At 39.0% G+C, this 22,909-nt stretch overlaps 1 protein-coding gene across 2 annotated transcripts in view; it reads right to left on the reverse strand.

Moving 5' to 3' along the window:
• Window positions 1–1,241: 1,241 nt before the first annotated feature.
• The window catches only part of LOC134213683 (ATP-binding cassette sub-family G member 1), a 123,546-nt gene continuing 101,878 nt past the window's right edge, over window positions 1,242–22,909 (reverse strand). For both annotated transcript variants that reach the window (XM_062692955.1, XM_062692954.1), the window contains 5 exons: window positions 19,515–19,708; window positions 3,510–3,678; window positions 3,343–3,443; window positions 2,833–2,988; window positions 1,242–2,132 (listed from right to left, as the gene is read on the reverse strand). In XM_062692955.1, coding sequence (XP_062548939.1) covers window positions 1,788–2,132; window positions 2,833–2,988; window positions 3,343–3,443; window positions 3,510–3,678; window positions 19,515–19,708 — 965 coding nt within the window. In that variant the 3' untranslated portion in view covers window positions 1,242–1,787. The remainder of the gene's footprint in view (window positions 2,133–2,832; window positions 2,989–3,342; window positions 3,444–3,509; window positions 3,679–19,514; window positions 19,709–22,909) is intronic.

Here is a 22,909-nt window from a genome sequence, read left to right on the forward strand (position 1 = left end):
TGAGCCACCCTAATTGTTATTCTTGCCTAGATTTGACGAAAGGTTGGCTCGAAAAATATTAATTGAGTAGATATCATAAAAGGGGATCAAATCTTCCCAAATTCTAATTATTAATTAATTAAAAAGACCTAAAATATATTGCCGAACTATTTTGCAAGCATATGAAAATTTTTCCAATTTTATCTGAAAAATGAACATAACTTTCTTTCGATACAGTACTTATATCACATTCCCGGGAGCTGGACAAGGCTGAACTTCAGTTGGACTTTGACTTTGCTTCACTGGTTCCACAATTATGTTTCAATTTAGATTGATAAGCGTTAGCATGTGAAGGAACTTTAATCTCCACATATAAGTGATACTTATCAACCAATAAGGACAGGCTTTGGTGTGGATTTGATAAGTACATTCCAGCTCGCACTACACCAAAAAACAAGTTCGTACTATTCAATTTAATTTCACTACTATATTTGCAATTGAATAAAAATGAATATTACGTCCTCATTATCTAAACTGGATTTTTTTTATATATGTAGTAGATTGTTTTTGTCCCAACCCTAGCCGTACAAAATAACGCTGAAGCTCCCAACTAAGTGAGTTGGCTTCCGTTAGCACCTGTTTTCCAGGGTCAATTACCTTGATTCGTCATCCAGCTCATTGTGGCAAGTGCAACTGCTCAACAGTTGCGCACCGTTCTTCACCTCTCCACAACTCCGGCTAAGCTGCAAAACGCTTCAGCAAGCATTCCTAATTCCAGGCGATAATCCTAATCGCTCAATCACTCAATCATCCGCTTCCATTGGCCAGGTGCAAATGGCTGTAAAACTGAGACACATGGAAGGTTACAATCCACAATTGATAGAGTGTTGGTCCCTTTACACAAGAATAAAAAAAGCACTTGACTACACGCAACGTTGATATGATTGATAACTCACAGGTCGCATGAACAATCGCGAACACGTTTCAGATGGAATTTTTTTTTGCAAAGCTTGACTGAGTACTTCACCGTGCCATTCTGCAGCCTAATGTGATTGCCCCAGAAATAAGAGAATGATAACTGCCAGCGGACGATTCATCAAGTTCAAGGGTCTCCGCAGGGATTTCTTTCCATTCCGTTCATTGTCCTACGCAAGTACCGACCGGTAGTCTTTTCGCCGAAATTTTATTTTTCATTACTTCCAGATTCGATTGTACATATGGTCAAATGTTTAACACTTGACTCTTGGTACGGTGTAGAGAGATTACAACATTTTTATCAACGTTTATTTTAGTTTGGTATAAGTAGCTAATAATATGATTTAATACGGTTACCTTTACAGCTAAGAAAAATGGGCTATCACGTAATCACAGACGATTGCTTAACACTTCTTTTAAATTGGCTCGTTCATGGAATTCAATTTGTTTTGTTTTGAGTGGGATTATTTTTTTCAAGAAATAGAAAAACCTGATAACCATAAGTTTGATAGTGAGGCCTTATGTCTCATATCTAAAATACTTTTTTGCATAAAATGGATTTTTTGTTCGATACAAGGCTCATGGTTACCTGAGAGGCTGTTGTTTGCCAAACTGGGATTATGTTTGACTTGGTGGATAATGGCAAGATCAATCTTAACGAGAAAATTTGAGACAACTAAGAATATATTAGATCTAGAATCAAGGCAACTAAGTGACCCCTAACTACACTACAAATCATCGTACCTGACGGATTTTGCATACTATCTACAACACTACATACAAACTACCCGAATGTGAATTGAGCTTCTGCGATACTAACCTAATTATTTCCCCTATCGTTTATTCAGCTTGTACCACAGCACGAACAGCGTTCCAATGTACATCGTTATCACAATCGACACAATTAGGATGAAGTTTTTCTCCATGTCCACGTGTTCGATGTCCATGTCCTTTTGGAATAGGACCGGGTTGCGGAAGTGGCAGTAAATCTGCGTCTCCGGACAGTACAGGTCGTTGCGGTTCATTCCGTACACCGAGTTAAGAATGCCGTGGAAGCTGGCCCGGTAGTAGCTGATGTGCCACATCCACTGGAAAAGCGGAGTAATGTCCACGTACCGGGTGCAGAACCCGAACACGGAAAATAGGACGGCCAGGATCGGACCGATGAAGACGGCGAGCTGCAATGGAGATTGATTAGATAGGCATTGATGGGATATAAAAACAGTATAATTATTTTTAATTACAAAACAAATAGAATAGTATAAATAACTTCACTATAACCTGATTACTTATGAACATAACAGAAATAAATATTTTATTTAATATAATTATAAATATTTAATGAATAATTCGCTCAAAGTGGCTACTTCATTAAAACTATGTCCTATTGGTCTCTGAAAGGTTAAGGGAATAATAAAAAATAAACAGAAAATAAAAAAAGCTCCTTCGATTTGTTAAAGAATGTTTTGAGAATCCTCAAAATTTTCCGGAAATGTTATTGTTGCCACTCAAATCATTATTTTTGGGCAAAAAAGAGAGAGAGAGGACAAATTTGTTTTTTTTTATATATTTCTATCGACCTTATTGAGTAACTGTATTACAATACTTAGATGGTTTGATTAAGTCAGAATATGCTACAGTTTTTACTCAGTGTGGAAGAAGTTGCATAAAAGTTCTGTTAACAATTTTATAGCTGCGAAGCTATAACGAATCAATAATATAATATAGTTGCATGCAATCATTCTCGCAAGATAAGCGATTCTCACTCTTCAACCGGTAATATCACTAATAGCTAGCTCACTTGTTTCCAATTCACTGAAGAGCACACGCAAACTCACTGCTCCACACAACTTCACCTTAATCGACGCTCAAACTCACCTTAATCGAGAGCGTCGCTCCGATGAAGAAACCCCATGCTTGCGCCGAAATGGATCCCGCGACGCAGAACAGCGCAAACAGCACAAACCGGTCGAAGGTGTAGTAGTTGCCGGTCAGATGGTAGCTGATGACAACGTAAATCATGGAGCAGGCGACCTGCGGACGAAGAAGAGTATCAATGAATGAATGCCGCTAACCGCCGGGCTGAGTAATGGAGCGCAAACATGTTTCGGGGATGTCTTCTCGGTTGGGTACCGTTTCGGTGGTAGTAAAACGGCATCTCGCTTATTTTTGTTTGATAAACCGGGTTTAATTTGAGCAAGGTGAGGCCGCGTGTTTTGCGACTTGTTAAGGCTAATATTTGCGCTGAACAATCAGCACGCAGTCGTTACATTGTGGGTGGCAAAACAAGCTTTCCAGCTTGTTAAATTTTGTATACACACTTGAATTTAAATTGTGCTATTTGACTTTTTTTTCTTCCGATCTTGCAATTGTAGCCGCCATTCTTACCTGGACGGGAACTTCGATGATCAACACCGATAGGAAGTAAGGACCTAATTTATACCATCGGTTGAAGTGTTCACGCGTCAAAGATTCCATTTCGACTTGGACTAAAGATAGAAATCGTAAAATTAGAAAAGTAAGTCCCATAGAACTTTTGGTTGAAAAATACTTACACGACAGTACTACGGCCATTTTTCCAGTGTAGACCAACATCAGCATGGACCCGTACAGGTAGACGTAATTGGCCAGTACTTGATTGGCGTTTGGACCGACTCCTTGGTAGATGTAGCCGAATAGTGTGGCAACGGAAGCATGTGCGATCAGACGAATTCCAAGAAGGAACTGAAAAGGGACATTAGAGAAGAATTATTGTTTGAACTTCAAAATATGTTTATGAAGCTTTTTGATGATGGAATATTTGAACTATAATTAACAATAAAACGAATTAGTTATCGTCCAAATTAGTTGGACAATCTAACCAATTCTGACAGGAGCAATAAAGATTTATTTCCTCAGCATACCATCAGCAGGAATCCCGCCGTTAGCACAGAACCGGTTCCGGAGGACCCAGCGCGTTGGTAGATCCCTTTGGCTCATATTTTATCTAGCCGCACTGAATATATGGATTGCGAATCGTCTGAACTGAAAGCGAATCGTTGCCATTCGAACCGGTTACCGGCGGGGTTGGCAGCTGATGGAATAATTATTAGAAGTGTAAATCTTGCCGATATGAATAGAGAAGATTGAAAGTTTTCGCTGCTGCGGAAGGTTGATCGTGCTGATTGACGTGAAGAACATGACTGTTGTTTTTTTTCACTTATTTTATGTTGTTCAGAAGATCGTTCCAACCATGGTTTAAAATAGATAAATCTACAATTAACAATAAATCTTGCCATTTATTAAATTCGTCAAGGGAGATCCAAAAAGCCGTGAGGACTTCCCTTCATCGAACTCATGTGAGGAATTCAACGAATGTTTTTAAGGAACTTCATAAGAAATTAATCGAATTCCCTTCAGAAAAATATATTAAGTTCTTTTAGTGGAATGTATTCAACCGTCTAAGACGAATTAAGTACTCTCCATTTAATTCCACCCAATTATTTTCGATATCTTTGCAGATACGTATTTCGACCGAGTCAAGTACGAGACACTGAAGACGACCACACAGTTGTGGTCGAAATACGTATCTGCAAAGATATCGAAAATAATTGGTGGAATTAAATGGAGAGTACTTAATTCGTCTTAGACGGTCGAATTCCCTTCCCAGAGAAAATGCATTGAATTCCCGTAGAGAACTCTCGCTTAATTTTTCAAAAGGACCTAAGTAACATTTTTTCATGAATTAAATTGAGTACTGCAATCAAAAGCTTTCATATTGGTCTATTGATTGCAATATTTAAATTAATTACATGAAAAAAATGTTACGTAGGTCCTTTTGAAAAGTAATGCGAGAACTCATCGAATTCCCGTGTAGAATTTATCGAGCTCGTGTGGAGATTTCATCGAATCTCCATGAAGAAATCATCGAATCTCCGTGGGAAATTCATCGATATCTCTTTCACCACGTCACGACTTAAAAATCACTCACCAGCAGCGAGCAGTTCAAAATTCCGAAGGCTCGCTGGGTTAAACAATCGTTTCTGTTGTATCTCCAGTAGATCTGTTCAAATTTCCAAAAAAAAGTCTTAAAATTCACAGGTCAACTGGTATTGACAATTTGTATTCTATGATAGGCCTCTGGTGAAAATTTCAGCTCATTTGGTAGAAATTTAGGTGTGCTTCAAATCGATTTAAGGTTCTGACATGTTTTTGCCCTACAATTTTTTGTTTATAATTCTTTTACTTGCAAAACTGTATATGTTAAATTTTTGGCCAAAACGAGATTTTTTATATATTCTAAATCATTGTAGGTTCATCAAAGAGATGTAGCCCATCAAGTATCAAGTAAGTAAATCATTATCCAAAAATAGATATTCTGACAGAAAAAACACGGAAAACAAATTTTGTTCAGGAATGTATGAAAAAAATCGTTTTTTTTTTAACTACGTATTTGCACGCACTATGAAGAGCAATTATGGAGTACTGCATACAGTTTTCGCACTGGAAGTGCCTCAGGGTATTGAGTTTTGCCAAAAACTAGTGTTCTATATCGAAAAAATCGAAAGATCAAATCAAATAAATAATTCAAATGAAAGCCATGCCATTCCTTGTCAATTTTGTAGAGCATTGTATTATAATCGAAACAGATCTTCCATGTGTTTCAACAGGTTTTATATTTCGCGATACCCGAAATTAAACATTTTTCAATGATAGACGGCGTATGAAATCTACATTCAGATATTTTTTTAATTAACTTTGTTGATTCAATCAATTGATTGCCATATTACAAAGACTCGCACGCTGACAAGCATTTTTATTGAACAAGTTACCTTTGATAAGAAAATTATTTTGAGCTTTTTAGTGGAATGTTTTCACCTGTCATAAGACGAGTTTATACAATCCCATTGAATTCAATGGGATTGTATAAACTCGTCTTATGACAGGTGAAGTTACCTTTGCTTTTACAGTCAAACCTCCATGAGTCGATATTGAAGGGACCATCGACTCATGGAAATATTGAGATGAGGAATATCAAATCTTTGGAAAGCCGTTTGAAGGGACCATCACAGTAACCCAGAAAATATTTTTTAATATGGCATAATTTGCTTCCATGAGTCGATATCGAGTCATAGAACATCGACTCATGGAGGTTTGACTGTATATGATCGTCATTTAATATTTTTGGTTGGGACCTGAAATGTTGAGACAAAGTAATCATTGGTGCCTTGGTAGAATGTTGGACCAGCTATGACAGCTAATGCACGAACACGGTTTTCCGGATAAACTGACACGGTTGATCAAAGTGACGATGGATCGAATGATGTGCGTAGTTCGAGTTTCAGGGGCATTCTCGAGTCCCTTCGAAACCCGCAGAGGGTTACGGCAAGGTGATGGTCTTTCGTGTCTGCTATTCAACATCGCTTTGAAAGGGTAATACGAAGAGCAGGGATTAACACGAGTGGTACCATTTTCAATAAGTCCGTCCAGCTATTTGGCTTCGCCGACGACATTGATATTATGGCACGTAACTTTGAGAAGATGGAGGAAGCCTACATCAGACTGAAGAGGGAAGCCAAGCGGATCGGACTAGTCATCAACACGTCGAAGACGAAGTACATGATAGGAAAAGGTTCAAGAGAAGACAATGTGAGCCACCCACCGCGAGTTGGCATCGGTGGTGACGCAATTGAGGTGGTAGAAGAATTTGTGTACTTGGGCTCACTGGTGACTGCCGAAAATGATACCAGCAGAGAAATTCGGAGACGCATAGTGGCTGGAAATCGTACATACTTTGGACTCCGCCAGACGCTCCGATCGAATAGAGTTCGCCGCCGTACTAAATTGACAATCTACAAAACGCTCATTAGACCGGTAGTCCTTTACGGACACGAGACCTGGACGATGCTCGTGGAGGACCAACGCGTACTCGGAGTTTTCGAAAGGATCATCTATGGTGGGGTGCAGATGGCGGACGGTACGTGGAGGAGGCGAATGAACCACGAGTTGCATCAGCTGTTGGGAGAACCATCCATCGTTCACACCGCGAAAATCGGAAGACTGCGGTGGGCCGGGTACGTAGCCAGAATGTCGGACAATAACCCGGTGAAAATGGTTCTCGACAACGATCCGGCGGGCACAAGAAGGCGAGGTGCGCAGCGGGCAAGGTGGATCGATCAGGTGGAAGATGACTTGCGGACCCTCCGTAGACTGCGTGGTTGGCGAAGTGTAGCCATGGACCGAGCCGAATGGAGAAGACTCTTATATACCGCACAGGCCACTCCGGCCTTAGTCTGAATAAATGAAATGAAATTGGTAGAATGTTATTAAATCGATACATCATACGGCAACAGCAATCGTGCCTGGTGCAGTTGGTAGGGCGTTCGGCTGATAATCCTGTGTCCTGATATCGGATCGCACAGAAATTGAACAAAAACTTTGTTTGCCATTTTTATAAAAAATCTAACAAAAGCAATTGTTTTTGAATTAGGTTATAATTAATTAGATGAATTTTTTACTTCTTGATATGAAAATGGTAATATCATCTTTCAAACTTAGACGTAACATGTTCATGATAGAATTAGAGGCGAACGTACAAATTTGATAGTTCTTAATAATTAATTAATAATTAATTTTGAGCGTCTTAGGGGAAAATGTTACAGGGCTTGAAAAAAATTATCTTGCTTTTACTTCCACTATTTTGTTTTTACGTGTTTTCACAAATACCTATTTCGTCCACTACTTGTGGACATCTTCAGTGTGTTGTTTATCGACTAAACAATCACTGAAGATGTCCATAAGTAGTGGACGAAATACGTATTTGTGAAAAACACATAAAAACAAAATAGTGGAAGTAAAAGGAAGATAATTTTTTTCAAAACCTTGTTGATAGTTCTGCAGGATACGGCAGGCATGAAGAATTTTATATAAAAGTAGATTTGTTCTTGCGCTTCTATTTCAATCATGAACATGTACATCAAGAAGTAACAAACTCATCTCATTAATTATAACGTAATTTAAAAACAATTGCTCTTGTCAGATTTTTTATAAAAATGGCAAACAAAGTTTTTGTTCAATTTCTGTGCGATTCGATAGGAATAAGAAATAATGAGACAGAATTCCCCGCCGAATGCAACTTGTTGCGAGTAAATCGGTTAAGGAGAAGTATCTAAAAGTGAGTTAGTTTTTTCGCCCATACATTCATACTCACATACAAACACACACACATGCATACACACAGACAGACATTACCTCAATTCGTCGAGCAGAGTTGAATTGTATATGAAAGACAGATCTCCGAGCCAAATTTCGTTTTTGGAGTAAACACATAGGCCTTTCGTTACACCTTGGAGTACGAGAAACGCAAAATGACGGCATCCCGGGAGAACCCGGGTAGAAGAAAAGAGCAAAAGAATAACAAAGCTTAATATTAATATATAAATAACTGAATAGCAAAATTTAATATTGGTTTATTTGATATAATTGCTTAAATAGCTAAAATAATAACAGACATTTTTCTAGAAAATGGCTTATAAATAACTCACTTTGCCATTATGATAACGGAGAAGGGTCATTTAGCTGAAAGCTATTTGGCCGAATGCCACTAGGCCGAAACCCATCTGGCCGAAATGGTAATTTGGCCGAAAGGGTCATTTGACCGAAAAGATTATTTGGCCGAAAGGGTCATTTGGCCGAAAGGGTCATTTGGCCAAAATGATTAATTTAAATCTCTCGTACACGCCAACCCTCAGCTCAACTCAGTGCAAAAGTTGCATACAAAAGGTGTTCTCCCTTCCCGCTTTGAAACGCGAGTCGTCGTCGGGATTGTCTGAGCTGCTTGACCAATTCGATCGTCATGTTAGTGTATTGAACCAGCTAGAAGGACCAGACAGGCATTGGAATTCGGTACTCGTCGAAAGTCTCAGTCGACGCCTAGATTCGGTTACTCTCAAAGAATGGGAGAAGCAGTGTAGAGAAAATGAGAGTCCAATTTATGAGCAATCAATTACATTTATTAGGAAACAAGCTCGCATGCTACTCGGTGAAGTGATCACAATGTTCGGTCGTACCCAACCACGAGAACAAAAAACAAATCTCGAAAACGGCTTCAACCTTCGTCGCCACTGAAACTCCCGGGAAATGTTCTTTGTGCAATCATGATCATTTTCTGCACCATGTACAATTTAAAAAAATGCCGCCAAAGGAACGTTTTAATATCGCGAAACGACACAAATTGTGTATTAACTGTATTAGTGGATATCACATTGCAAAATCGTGCAATTCGTCGAACTGTAGCGTGTGCGGTAATCGACACCACACACTTCTGCATCTTCCTTCAAACATCGATTCGAGTCGCTCTCAATCTACTAATAATATATCGCACTCGTTCATCACAAATGAACAATCGGTTCCAAAGAAAGAACAACGTCTATTATCAACACAATCTGATTATTATAACTTTCCATCGTACGCATTACCATCGTCCAATTCTAACACTACGCATACCACTACCGCGCACACGTTTGCAACTCTCTCGTCCACTACAACGGACAACTACGGGTCATCTTCTATATCGGTGACAAATGCTATGCCTGAATCCAACTCAACACATAGAGATTCGCCACGCAGAACTAGTAGTGAAGTTTTCCTTGCTACAGCTCTAATAATAGTGAAAGACACGCACGACCGTAGTCATTACGCGCGTCTCGTACTAGACAGTTGCTCACAGTGCAGTTTCGTGTCGGAGTCACTGGTAACTAAAATCGGTGTTAAACGTAACAAAACTAACGTCGACGTAATTGGTGTCGGCACTGGAAAAGTGCATATAACTGAGTCTGACGTTATTAACATAAATTCTTGTATAGGCAAATATACATGTGCCGCGTCATGCTTAGTGATTCAAAAAATTCCAGCCATTTTACCCAGTAAAAATGTAAATATTTCTAGCTGGAAAACACCGTCGAATGTACCTCTAGCTGATCCTAAGTTTAACATAAGTGCGGGCGTAGATATTTTAATCGGCGCTGAGTTTTTTTTTGTCTCACTACTAACACCTAGAAGAATTTGCTTTGCTCAAGGCTGTCCTTTATTACAGAGCACCGTGTTCGGATTCGTGATGTCGGGTATGTACTCTACAGCTGTAAATCAACCGCCGATTTGCATAATCAGTACCGCCAACAGTCTCGACGGGATGCTGCAAAGATTTTGGGAGCTCGACAATCTAGACAACGGTAGACCTCTGATGTTAAACGAGCAGCGGTGTGAAGATCATTTTCGAAGAACTATTGCGCGAGGACAGGATGGAAGGTACATAGTTCGAAGAACGAAGAACTACGCGAAGAACGGTTGCCATACCTTGGTGATTCTTACCACTTGGCCCAGCGACGATTAGGGGAAACTGGACACATATGATCCCCGGGGACACATGATCCCCCCCTGTTTTCTCGAAAACTAATCACATTTTTATACCAGTGATATGTGCAAACGAATCCGTTAGATAGATTATTGAATCTGAGTAACATTTGATATTAGTTACTTTATGTATATGAGTTTTACAGAGGTTTTATTATTTAAGCATTCTCAATCCTTTTTTTCTTCAAAGGAGAAAAGTTTAATAACTTTGAATATGTCCAACCAAAACGTACCAATTTTTTACTGGACAAAGTTTTATTATTGTAGAATTGAATAAATTTATTCAAATAACTATTGCTTATTTTCCATTGAATAAAAAAACAAAACAAGATAAATACTCAACATGGACACACTTGATCCCCCACAGTTTGGACACACTTGATCCCCCACAGTTTGGACACACTTGATCCCGATATTGCATATATTAAGGCGTTTGTTGTATACCGTCCCATATTATTGTATTGTATGTAACTAATTGATCTGTTAGAATTATTTTCTAGTTAAAAAGTATAAATAAATTTTATTTCTCTTTAATTTTGTTAATCAGACAATACACGCGCAATTTGAATTTCTCAATAACCTTATTTCATTAACCAGAACAAAGTGTAGTTGAACATACTTAGTTTTGATTAGTTTTATTAAATGCATTTTACATTATTTTAAATGAGAAAGAGTGTGAATTAAGCTTTGAAAATATTCAACAAATCACAGGGCTTAAAATCAGTATTGTTCGATCTTTCGATTTTTTTTCGATCTTTTCGATTTTTTTTTTTCGTTTGAACGAGGAGAAGTTTGCTTACAATCACCATTTATTTGTAAATCTTCTTAAAGAATTTTTAATAATAGGCTCATTCAACATCTTTTGGTCAGTCGTTTAAGAGAAATCGCATTTGTGTAATAAAAACACTCACTACAAAAATGATGATACGTGATAGTACCATATTGATGTATGAAGTCATCATCCATGGTATGATCACGGTTGTGATATTGATAGTAGTCTGGCGATCTCGATATACCGTCGTCGGGGGAGGCAATGGGTCAAATAGGGGTGAGAATGGGTCACTGTTTCAGCTACTTAGAATGATTGTAAAATAGATTGAATGCATATGAGGGCAAGAAGATCAAAATATAAGAGACTTTTTTGAACAATTTAAAAGAATAATTAGATTCTAAAATTACAAAGATATATTTATGTATCGATCAACCATTTTTGGTATCATAACTTGGTATCAATCATAAAGAGAGATCCTCTTGGGAACATCATGGTTGTCGTGATATGACCACTGTCTTTTAGTGGAGTGAATGGTTTGCAGATAAATCACCATCACCATGTCAATTTTTTCAAAAAATTCTATATGTCACTATTACTCTATTCGAAAACTAAAATACTTGCCTTGCTTAATACCCACAATATTTAATTTTCGCACAACTGATATTACGGCAGACTATGAAGAATTATTAGGATTTGAGGCTAGACCAATTCAACATTTCATTAGACTTGGAAGAACCTTAACATGTTCAGCTCATAATGGGATCAATTTCTCCCTATATGGGGATCAAGTCTCCCGCAAGTTTTGAAAATTCCAAATTTTCTATCTTTTGGCAAAATCGATTTTTTGGTAATTTTCATGGACAAATAATTGCTTCCAATGACGTTTTTGAATAGCTCTTTAAATTCTTTATCAAGTCCATCAAGAAGCATGCAAATCGGTCCATGTTACATCGAGAAATATCTTAAACAAAAAGTGGGGATCATGTGTGTCCAGTTTCCCCTATTGTCCGTCCACCGAACGTCGTTTCCCAGCAGATCCGAATTTTCATGACAACTACCATCAATTTATGGACGAGTATGCGAGATTAGGACACATGGAACCAAGATATATATACATGTATGCAGATAATCCTCAATCATTTTTACCCCATCACCCGGTTTTTCGCCCAGATAGTTCTACTACCAAGACTCGTATTGTTTTTTATGGCTCGTCTAGTGAGAGTAATCAGTTATTATTGAATGAAGTCTTATATGCTGGACCGACAGTTCAACCAACGTTGTTGTCAATAGTATTGAATTTTCGGATTCCCAAATTTGTATTCATTGCCAACATCGAGTAAATGTTCAGACAAATTTGGATCCACCCTGCGGATCGTAGATTTCTTCAAATTTTGTGGAGGCATAATTCGAACGTTGTTAAGCGTTTATGGATCGGACTACATGGTGGCAACAATATCGTAATCAATTACCAGTATTGCATCAAATAAAGGTTCCCAGACAAGTAATAACAAGTCGATTTTACTCAATTCACTGCTTTTGTGATGCATCCGAACGAAGGTACGGATGCTGCGTGTACGTTTCTACAAATAGTAACAGTGTTTCAGCAAGCAACCTTCTAATTACTAAATCGCGAGTAGCACCACTACAGTCAGTCCCGCGTCTGGAACTTTGTGCTGCTCTGTTGGGCAGCCAATTAGTGCATCAAATTCTCACCACAACCGACTTTTCGGGATCGGTTACATTCTGGACAGATTCTTCAGTGGTATTGCACTGGATCAACTCACCTCCTTCAGTTTGGAAAATATTCGTCTCTAATCGAATTTCAGAAATACAAAAACTCTCTGAAGGATATGTTTGGCGGCATGTTCCTACAGAAATGAACCCTGCAAATCAAATCTCTCGAGGAGTTCAACCAAAACAACTGGTGAATGATAAATTGTGGTGGGAAGGTCCAACATTTTTGGTAAAGGGCAAAGATCTTTGGCCTTAGAATCCTAAAGGGGCTAATATCGACGATGTTCAGGTGCTTGAACGTCGACCTTTGGTATCTTTATCTACAAATAGGAATATCCAATGGGACATATTTAATAAATTTTCGGAGTTATCCAAACTGCTTAAGGTTGTTGCATGGTGTTGGAGGTTCTACGGTTCACTCACGCCTGATGAGATAAATATGGCGTTAAAACTATTGGTACGAGTTGCGCAGAAACATTCATTCCCTAACGAAATGAGTTTGTTGTCAAAAGCGAATCATGATAATTGCGCGCGACCTGAAATGAATTTCAAGTCGCTTATAAAGGGATTGAATTTATATTTAGATAACTTCGAGCTAATAAGAATTAAAGGACGTCTTGAAAAACTTTCCGCACCGTTGGATACGAGGTGTCCAATATTATTACCATCTGACCATAAAATTACGCATATGATTGCTCGCTCAGTCCATCTCCAAACTTTACATTCTGGTCCCACATTACTATTATCTACCATCCGACAGCGTTTCTGGCCATTACAGGGGAGAAAGGTAGCCCGTAAAACAGTCCACGAATGTGTGAGATGTTTTCGATGTAATCCTCGCGTAAATCATCAAGTTATGGCTCCTCTTCCGGAGATTAGACTTACGCTGGCTAGATTTTTTTCTAGCTGCGGTTTAGATTACTGTGGACCATTTCTTATTCGACTGCTCTTTGGAAGGGGCTCATCAATCAAAATTTATGTAGCGATATTTGTTTGCATGGTTTCAAAGGCTCTACACCTCAAAATAGTTCACGATTTGTCTTCTCAGGCCTGTATCAACGCAATGAAACGTTTCATTGCTAGACGGGGTCGATTGATTAATTTGTATTGTGGCAATGCAACAGCTTTCGTAGGAGCAAATAGGGAACTCAAAGAGCTTCGTGGACAATTTCTGAGCCAATTTTAAACATAATGTTGAAACAACTTTTGCCTTGAGCAAGGAATTAAGTTCAATTTTATTCCTACTCGTTCCCCCCATTTTAGTGGTTTGTGGGAGGCAGGTGTAAAATCTTTTAGATATCATTTTCGCCGCATTATGGTTACCAAATCACTTCATTTCGATGAAATGGTCACAGCTGTAACTTAGATTGAAAGTATCCTGAATTCTAGACCTTCAACACCCTTGTCTAACAAGATCTAAGTGCTTTGACACCTGGTCATTTTATTATTGGAGAACCAATATTATCAATTCCGGAACCAGACGTAACAGAATTGAACGTTAATCAATTGATTCGATTCCAGGGACTGAAACGATCCGTCCAAGATTTCTGGCACCGTTGGTCCCGCGTTTACGTGTGCTTGCTCCATCAACGACCAAAATGACGAACCGAGACACATCCCGCTCCGACAACAGGCGCGTTAGTTTTGCTCAAACAAGAACACCTTCCACCGCTCCATTGGAATCTAGGCCGCATCGTCGAAACATACCCAGGGAGCGACGGGCACACAAGGGTCGTATTGGTTCGAACAGCTCGAGGAACATTCAAAAGAGCCATAACCGAAGCGTGCATCCTGCCGGTAGACGTTCCGCCTTCGTGAAGCTCGACCGAAGTCCAAGCATCAAACCTGAAGAAGATCTGAAGGAATCCAGCAGAAGCAAGTTTACCAGTGCAGCAGATACCGAGGAGGACGACATTCCGGAATAGAAGCTGTTTAAACTGAGGGTTTCAACGGGGCCCTGTGTGTTCCGATGGTTTTGTGGTATAACAAGCGCTTTCCATTCCAGAGGTCAGTAGTTCGAAAAACCTCTGTTTAATACTTTTTCTGCGATTAGCAAACTGCAAACCTCGAAACCGGACTCTGCAAACCTTCCGAACTCAAAGCACCGAGCGAAACTGAGAGAACTGTGATATGAGATGTGAACTTGTATAGGTTTTGATAACGATAGAGAGCGATTTATTGGTTGAAGGGGGTTTTATAATGTTTTTCACAATAGAAATCAAAGCGAAAAATAATACTACTATAGTGTCATGCGTTACGATTTCAGTTCAATGTTCATGCTATAAATGCTATCAAATTCAATTTACACTGAGAGAAATAGTTCATATGGCAAACACCGAACTTTTGATAGGAGGCTTGGAGAGCCAAATTGTTGTATACCAATCGAATCAACTCCACGAACTGAGTTGATGTCTGTATGTGGTCAATATTTCGTAGACATACTTTTTGGAACTTAGCATTGGCCGATTTACAGGTTTCATTCGACGGGGAATCCTGTCCCATTGTTTGCTATTGAAAAATCGGACTACGGGCTCAAAAGTTTTGGTCAAAATACTATTTTCTATAAGCAAAACAGGCTAATAAGAACTCACTCAACTTTTTTGGTACATGTAATGCATGGGAAAGGTACCCAGTCAACACAAAATCATATATGGTGCAACCTAAGATGCTAAAGTGGAGGCGATACACGTACATGTTGTATGGGGATGTACCTATATCGTCTCCACTTTAGCATCTTATACGGCACCATTTACGATCTTGTGTTGACTGGGTATTAACAACGCCAGATGGATTAATCAGAGTTTTGTGTCATCATTTTCTAGGTCCGCGCAGGCTCAAAGCTGTCTCTGCGTTTGTCACTAAACAAGGAAACTAAAGGTTCTCTTTCTGTTCAAATACTCAACCTGTACTCACGCGTTATTGAAAGCTCCCGAAAACCCTACACAAGTTTAAAGTGCAATATATAATACAGTAGTCCCAGAATTGAAAGATGGAAGCAAGAATTCTGTGACATAAAAAAAAATCGGAAAAGAATTCAGAACGTCCATCCAAATAATCCTATTACAATTCTGTATGAAATTTTGGAAGTTCTTCATGTTGTTTTTTGAGTTCCTTCTCGGTGTTCTAACAGGAAGCAATCGAATTATTAATTAATCTTCCTTTCTTCTTCTTCTTCTAATTAATAGAAGGTATTAATATGCAGAGGTATCTATTCTTAATTCTGATATCTTCGCACGGAATTTTTTCACGGAGTTTAAAAACCGCCGTTGGAATTGCGCAATTCAATCTCTTTAGTGACCGCGGAAGATAGCCGAATACAAGTGAATCGATCGAAAAGTCTGGACAGTCTGGCAAATTAATGCGATGTCTTGTCTTTACAATCGATGAAAATCCCAAATCAAACTTCAATCGCGAAAATGTGGAATTCCTTCTCAAATATTTGGTATATATTTTTGTTATTTTGTTGCTATTTTGGTGTTCTGGAATAATGCTTGGGAATTCTTGAACTCCCCTACAAAATTCTAAAAATTTTTATAGGATTTCTGTATATATTCGTCAGACTTTTGATTTATTGTAGTATTCCACCCGCTCTGTTGCTGTACAATGTATGATTGGCTGTTCGTCGAACAATGATACAAATAATAGGATCATTTGATGAATAAAATTGTCCAAGCAAATGTTAAACGGATCTGCTCATTGACCAAATAACTATTTCTAATGAAAAATTTACAAATGCTCAAATGAATTTGTAAAACAAATGCGAATAAAAATGTGTGGGATGAGCACATTGCTTTGATATTTGTGGCGCCCAACCTGTGCATTAGACTGGCACATGAACATTTAGTTTGGGAATGTCCAGGTTTCTGCCAAATCGCACCAAACACCAACCAGAAAAAATCCGTTGTTTTGCCCAAGCTTTTGCTCAAAAAATTAAATTTAACGCAATCGTATCGAATATCCCGTAACCATATAACTGAGAATATCCCATAACAAATAAACGAATGAATTGATATGGAATGATTTTTGTTTGCAGCACCAGCTCCAGTATGACTGAATATGGTGGTGTTGAAGTCGTCTATGACAGACAAGCGTGTTGCTCAAATTCGAGAAGTGGTAGGCTCATGTACGGAATAAATCGTTCTCAGCAGGTTAAGAATTATGGCTTACACAGCCTCCAAATTATCGTCACTTCTGAGCATCCATTGTATGATTTTGTCACTGCTGACTAGTCTGGCTCACCAGTTAGTGGCTCCTTGCTAGTAGAGCTTGGCCCCTGGAGAAAATGGCAGCTTAAGTACAGATGGTGACTAACACATTATGGTGAAATGGCATATACTGTGGACACCGCAAGCAGAGTTGGCGATACAGATGATATCAAGGCCGCATAATCACTTGGTATCGAAGATGCCTCTGAAATTCTGAATTCTGAAAACGAAGTCTATGGAATCCAGAAGATGCGGGAAAGGGTCCTGATCAAGCTCATCCATAACTTGGTTGTTGTTGTTGTTGTTTTACGAAGAACGCCTGGACCGTTTTTTACGCTGCTTGAAAAGTTAAATTTAGTTGAATATTCGCTTCTAGAATTATTGCAATCATTGAAAACTGATAAAGTGATCTGTGGACTATATTTATATATCAGTGAGGATATTGATTTGGTGTGAGCATTATGTCGGAATTGAGCTCAACGAAATGCAAAAATTGCGCCCATCAAATCATCATAGAAGAGCGATCGTTTGTTGTGAGTGCTGGGCCGTGCAGTGGATCGTTTCACATAAAGTTTCACAATGTTGTTGTTGTTGTCGAAGACTTTCACAACTCGACTCGCAGGACAGGTGAGACTGTGTCGGCTCCTAGAAACATTGCTACTATCATATTTTCTGGTCGGAAGATTTTGAAAATCCGACTGGCACAAGGACGTGATAGCTCCTCTATTTGATCACACCATTATTGGAATGGATCTCTCATTTGGGGATCGCCCAAAATCTGTAAGGTACAACGTAGGTGCGTTTGGTCGCATGTTGTCAGAAAGATAATCTTACCAGCACCATTAGCTGCGCTTTCTAAGTGATTGTCTCCTACTCATTAGCTGACAATGTAACCCTTGAGTTCATCTTGTTCAGGTACTTATTCAATACTTGGTCAAGTTGATTCTTCCCTATTCAAGGCGTGGACCCAGTGAACTTCCGCTTCAGTTTCTACTGCGCTTTGATATCGTGCAGCATCAGGCTTTGTGCTTTAGTGTGCTCATTTTTGCCTACTGAATAGAACGAGCAAATCGTAATTCGAAAGTTGATGTCCTTCAGATTTTTTTCGATACTAAGAGAGATTATATTCCAACGAAATATCCCAAACTGATATATGAATTCGACAAATTTGGACCCCTAAGAAAATGAACCAGTCTTCCTTACTGCATCGACCGGATCCAGAACTCGTTCCGAGTGCAAATACTTTCGAGCTAATGGCAGTGATTACCATTAGCGTGTGTCTCGGACTGTTTATACATTTCAAGCACGTGCACTACATTCGGAATACAATCGGCGCACTTAGAGCCAGATAGAGCAGACAACTGAAATCCCGCTGGCAGTTAGTAAATAGGTAGGTGAAGTCACTCAAACAACATTTCAAGTTGAATAATGAGATTGCAGAAGCGATAACCGGATTATTCTGAGAGATTACTTCAGTTGATACGAGTTTCGCATTTGTAATTCAATCATCAATCTGAGTTAATTTGGTCGCTTCATTGATCATCTGTACTGTCTGAATTTCCAAATGGTATGCAGTGAGGCTAATTGAGCAGAATTTCAATTCAACAAAACTATGTTGGTTCGAACCGGGAATTCCCAGTAAATCTTCCCTCTGAACTGTTGAAGGTATGGTTGCATGTTCGGTATTAGCATTCTCATAAATAATCAGAAGCTACAATCAGGATCGCTCCGGTAAATCACAGTAATTATCATTTCTCACTTTTATTTTTCTCGCCCCAGGAGTGCCAAATGAGCAATCGACCCACGATTTGATGCAAGTGACTTAACTCAGCGCCTTAACGCTTCAATTAGTGCATTTAACAAACGACTAATCCGCCGCGCTTTTCCGCCTATTGTTTGAACTGTCGTGTGCAAGTGACTGATCTGTTGATCGCATGATCATTATGACAACTTAGCACATGAATAGCGAAGCAACAGCAATCGCATCTCACATCGCTAAGCGAAGCACATCCGCTTAATTGATTTGCGCTCCGGTGCCCTGAGAGAATGTTGCAATCTGATTGTTTTTACTTCAATGGAAGATGCCCTTTTTATTACGTATATATCCGTAGCTTCGAGGTTTTTCAAGCTTAATAATCAGTTGGATTTAGTTGTGAATATACAAAGCTACTTTACGCAATTACCAATCAATCAAGAACATGCTTTTCTTCATTATTACATTTTTATCTTCCCAATAGATCAATGATCAAGCCTTCAAGATTCAAGCCTCTTGTAAAAGGCTCGGTAGAAACTATATAAAATATCCTTAGACTTTACATCGAAAGCTTTAACTGTGCGATGTAACTTACACGTGCACAAAACGTGATCTGTTTTCTTGATACGAGCGATACCAATCGACAGCAATGGAAAGGGCATTCCCATAAAACTATAGATAGCAAATCTATATCTCGCAAACTTACATAATTCCGCCTCAGCATCAGCAGATTCCGATAGAGTAGAAGTAGGAACTGCATCATCAACGAGGCCGGCTTCGTATTATCGACAATCTCCGGGCACAGCTCGTTGCCTTGCGGGTCTAGCTCCTCCGCCTTGCTGGAATCGATGTCCTTCGAACCGGCATCAGCAAAGTCATATCGCGCCACAACGGTTTTAACTGAAATGAGAGGTACAGAATGAGAAACTGTAATTGTTGTCGATCGATAACTTTTACGTGGTTTATGATTTAAAATAATAAACATTCATAAACCCGATAATACATGTTAAATTTTTATTTTAAAATTTTAAGAAACAATCGGTTTAGATTCAAATATCCAGTTACTAAAATTGCTGCAGAATTACAGGAATTGCGTAGGAGATCATTCCTTTCAGCTGTTCCTGGAGATAGACAGATCAAATCAAGGTCATCAATAGAACGTTAGTATTTGTTTGTGTATTAAACTAAATTATTAAGTTCTAGAACCAGTTTTATTTTTTTTATTTTTTTTCATAAATCCATCACCATTCCAATAGAACCCTAGTTAATATTTAAAAATCCGAAAATCATAATCATATCAACCGATACAACCGATCAATACACCTGGATTCAAACAAAGTTTAATCAGCCAGTCGTCTCGCCTCCTGCTGCTATGCTTCGACTACAACAGCATTTTTGTGTCAAGGCTATCTAAGTGGTTGATCGATCGAACGAAAAATGTCACTCCTTTCGTTAAATACAGCCATTACATGGCGTTTAATGAGCCTGATTAAAACAGGTTGATAGACAGATTGTTGGTACCCACGATCGTTGACCGGTTTCAGCAGAGGAGATATTGAAAAATTAAACCCGCTTAGGGTGGCGCTTGCTGAATTGATTTGCAACGACTTGTGAACATTACCACCCTGACCATCGGTCCGACACCCGAAGTCTCGCAGCGCGTTGCTGTGCTGCATATGTTGAACTTGAACTTGACTCTGACGTAGAAGCGTGCCGGGCGTGATGACCCTGCCAGGTAACACCCCATCATTGTTGGTGTGTCGGACGCGTGAAAAATTGCGATAAGCCGTGAACGCGTGGAATTGTCTGCAAATCTAGCGCAACGCAAACAAAGGCCACTAATGCCACTACAAGCGCGGTCCCATGCAGAGGTTTGCCGGCGAGTTGAGAGCGAAACAACAAGAAGGGAAACCGATTGATCATGACTTCAAATCGGTATCTTCTGTACAACATTTTGATGTTCTCCGGACGTGATCAGCGTACGTCGGCTTTGGACGAGACAAGTGTTTATGTTTACATTACCGTGTTACCTGTTTTGTGATTCTTTTTCGGAGGAAGCGTCTAAGTGGAAGTTTAACGGCACTTGGAGATTTCGATGTAGGTGTGTTGAGAGCGCGGTAATCAAATTGTTTACAACTTGTGGAAACTAAATTTGAAAGCGGTTTGAGGCGGTTCTTCCAAATGCTTAAAATTCACAACCGGGATGTAGTAAACCTGAAACCATTCGATATCAAGATTGAATGCTCTCGAAAAACTTTGATGTGGTCCGAAAGCTGGAATTTACGATTTTTCAAACCAGTTCAAATTAGTTTTGCAAATATTTATGCAAATCAAGGAAGGTCGATTTTATCACGGTTTTGCTTTAGGTGACATTCGAGAATGTTACAGCAGTGTTTCTCTAACTATGAGTTGCCATCCATTTGGATAGTCAAAACTTTCTTTGGATATTATCAGTTATACCATGATTTCAAAATCAATCACAACGTATTTCACAAGGTATTTCTTGAAATACGTGAAAGATACGAGCTATTTTATTAGAAGTTTAAAAATGAAATATTTTAAACTAAACTTTTAAACTACGTGTTCGGTCTGAAAAACAATTAGGGTAAAATGCCCAATAGTGGACCCCCTAGTAGGGAAATTTTGCTCTTCCTGGCATAAGGAGTGGAAATTTTCAAAATATTAATTCTGCGTGATATCTAATATCAAGCTCTGCATCTCCTCTTCACGATACATACATGAAACACGCAAATACTCGACGTTATTCGTTGAAATTAACATTTTAAAGTCTGACTGAATTCGCCCTATAGTAGACCCCCTGGGGTCCATAATAGGAAATTGCTTCCCTATAGTCGACACTTCATTTGATTTTTATGTTCCGTTTCGAGACGTTCTTCTTCCCTATTATGGACCCCCCAAAATATTCCTATAATGGACACACTCGTGTTTATTTTTTATAGAATTGTAAAAAATCATCCATTTTAACTTTCCATAGCATTTCCAATGCATGTAATCAAATCATAGAACTGTAAGGTAGGTTCTCCCGATGGAATTTCATAGCAAAATATTTACATTGTGCTGTAATAATGCAAAAATGGCTGGAGGGTCCACTATTGGTTGGGGGTCCACTATTGGGCACTTTACCCTAGGTAAAAATGATGAAACTGTCTTATGCAATCTTCGGATGTTTCAGGCGTTTCTCTGATTTTTTATGTTTTTATATATGCAGATTTGAGGATTTTCCAGATTGTACACATTTTCTGAAAACCCATTTTCTTCAGATTCTGGAACTAAATCAGATTCTTTCGATTATTGATCATTATCACCTGAACTTTTCTAAATATCTTCAGATATTTTTGGTTCCATAGATCATATAAATCATTATTATTCTTACTAACTGAAAAATAAAATGATATTGATTGTGTATATCACCATATCAAATACCATGGCTCCGTAAAGTATTATACATACACGCCTGAGCCTACCAAATAAACGAACTTGAAAACAAATTATCATTACTCATACATTCTCTGTATCATCTAGGATTTTCGAATGCTTCAAATTCTCATGCGGTCTTCGCTATCCAAAGTCTGACATATCAACTTATCTTTTGTCGATAATATATTCTTCAATGCTTACGGAAATCGTCTAAATTTTCCAAAATTCTGAGACTCTCTTAGACTTACGGGGTTGCTCTCAAGCCTCAAGGCGGATCAACAACTCCCGGTTAATAGCTCAGTAACATGAGACCCCTGAACTGTGTCGCAGGGCCGGCATGCTACTGGGTAATTCGGAGGGGCTACGCGGAACAACGGGTGTAGAAACTGCGGAGTTATTTAAATATTGCACTTGTGTAATGGAATTGTGTTGTTGGGTATGACTATGGACGTTTATTGAGAAAATCTAATTAGTAGGATAACAATTTATTGGGACTATTGTGGGTTTGATTTGTTCGGGGTGATTATCCGTTGTTCGGTACGTACCGGGGGTTTTTCTGGACGACGATGGCGAGCGCTCGCAGCAGACGGTGAGTTGGTTGTCGACGACGGCTTGGTAGGAAGATGGCGGGTTGGTCGACTCGGGACGATGGTGGGGTCGCGG

This window comes from Armigeres subalbatus, chromosome 2, assembly GCF_024139115.2.
Source record: "Armigeres subalbatus isolate Guangzhou_Male chromosome 2, GZ_Asu_2, whole genome shotgun sequence".
Lineage (NCBI taxonomy): Eukaryota > Metazoa > Arthropoda > Insecta > Diptera > Culicidae > Armigeres > Armigeres subalbatus.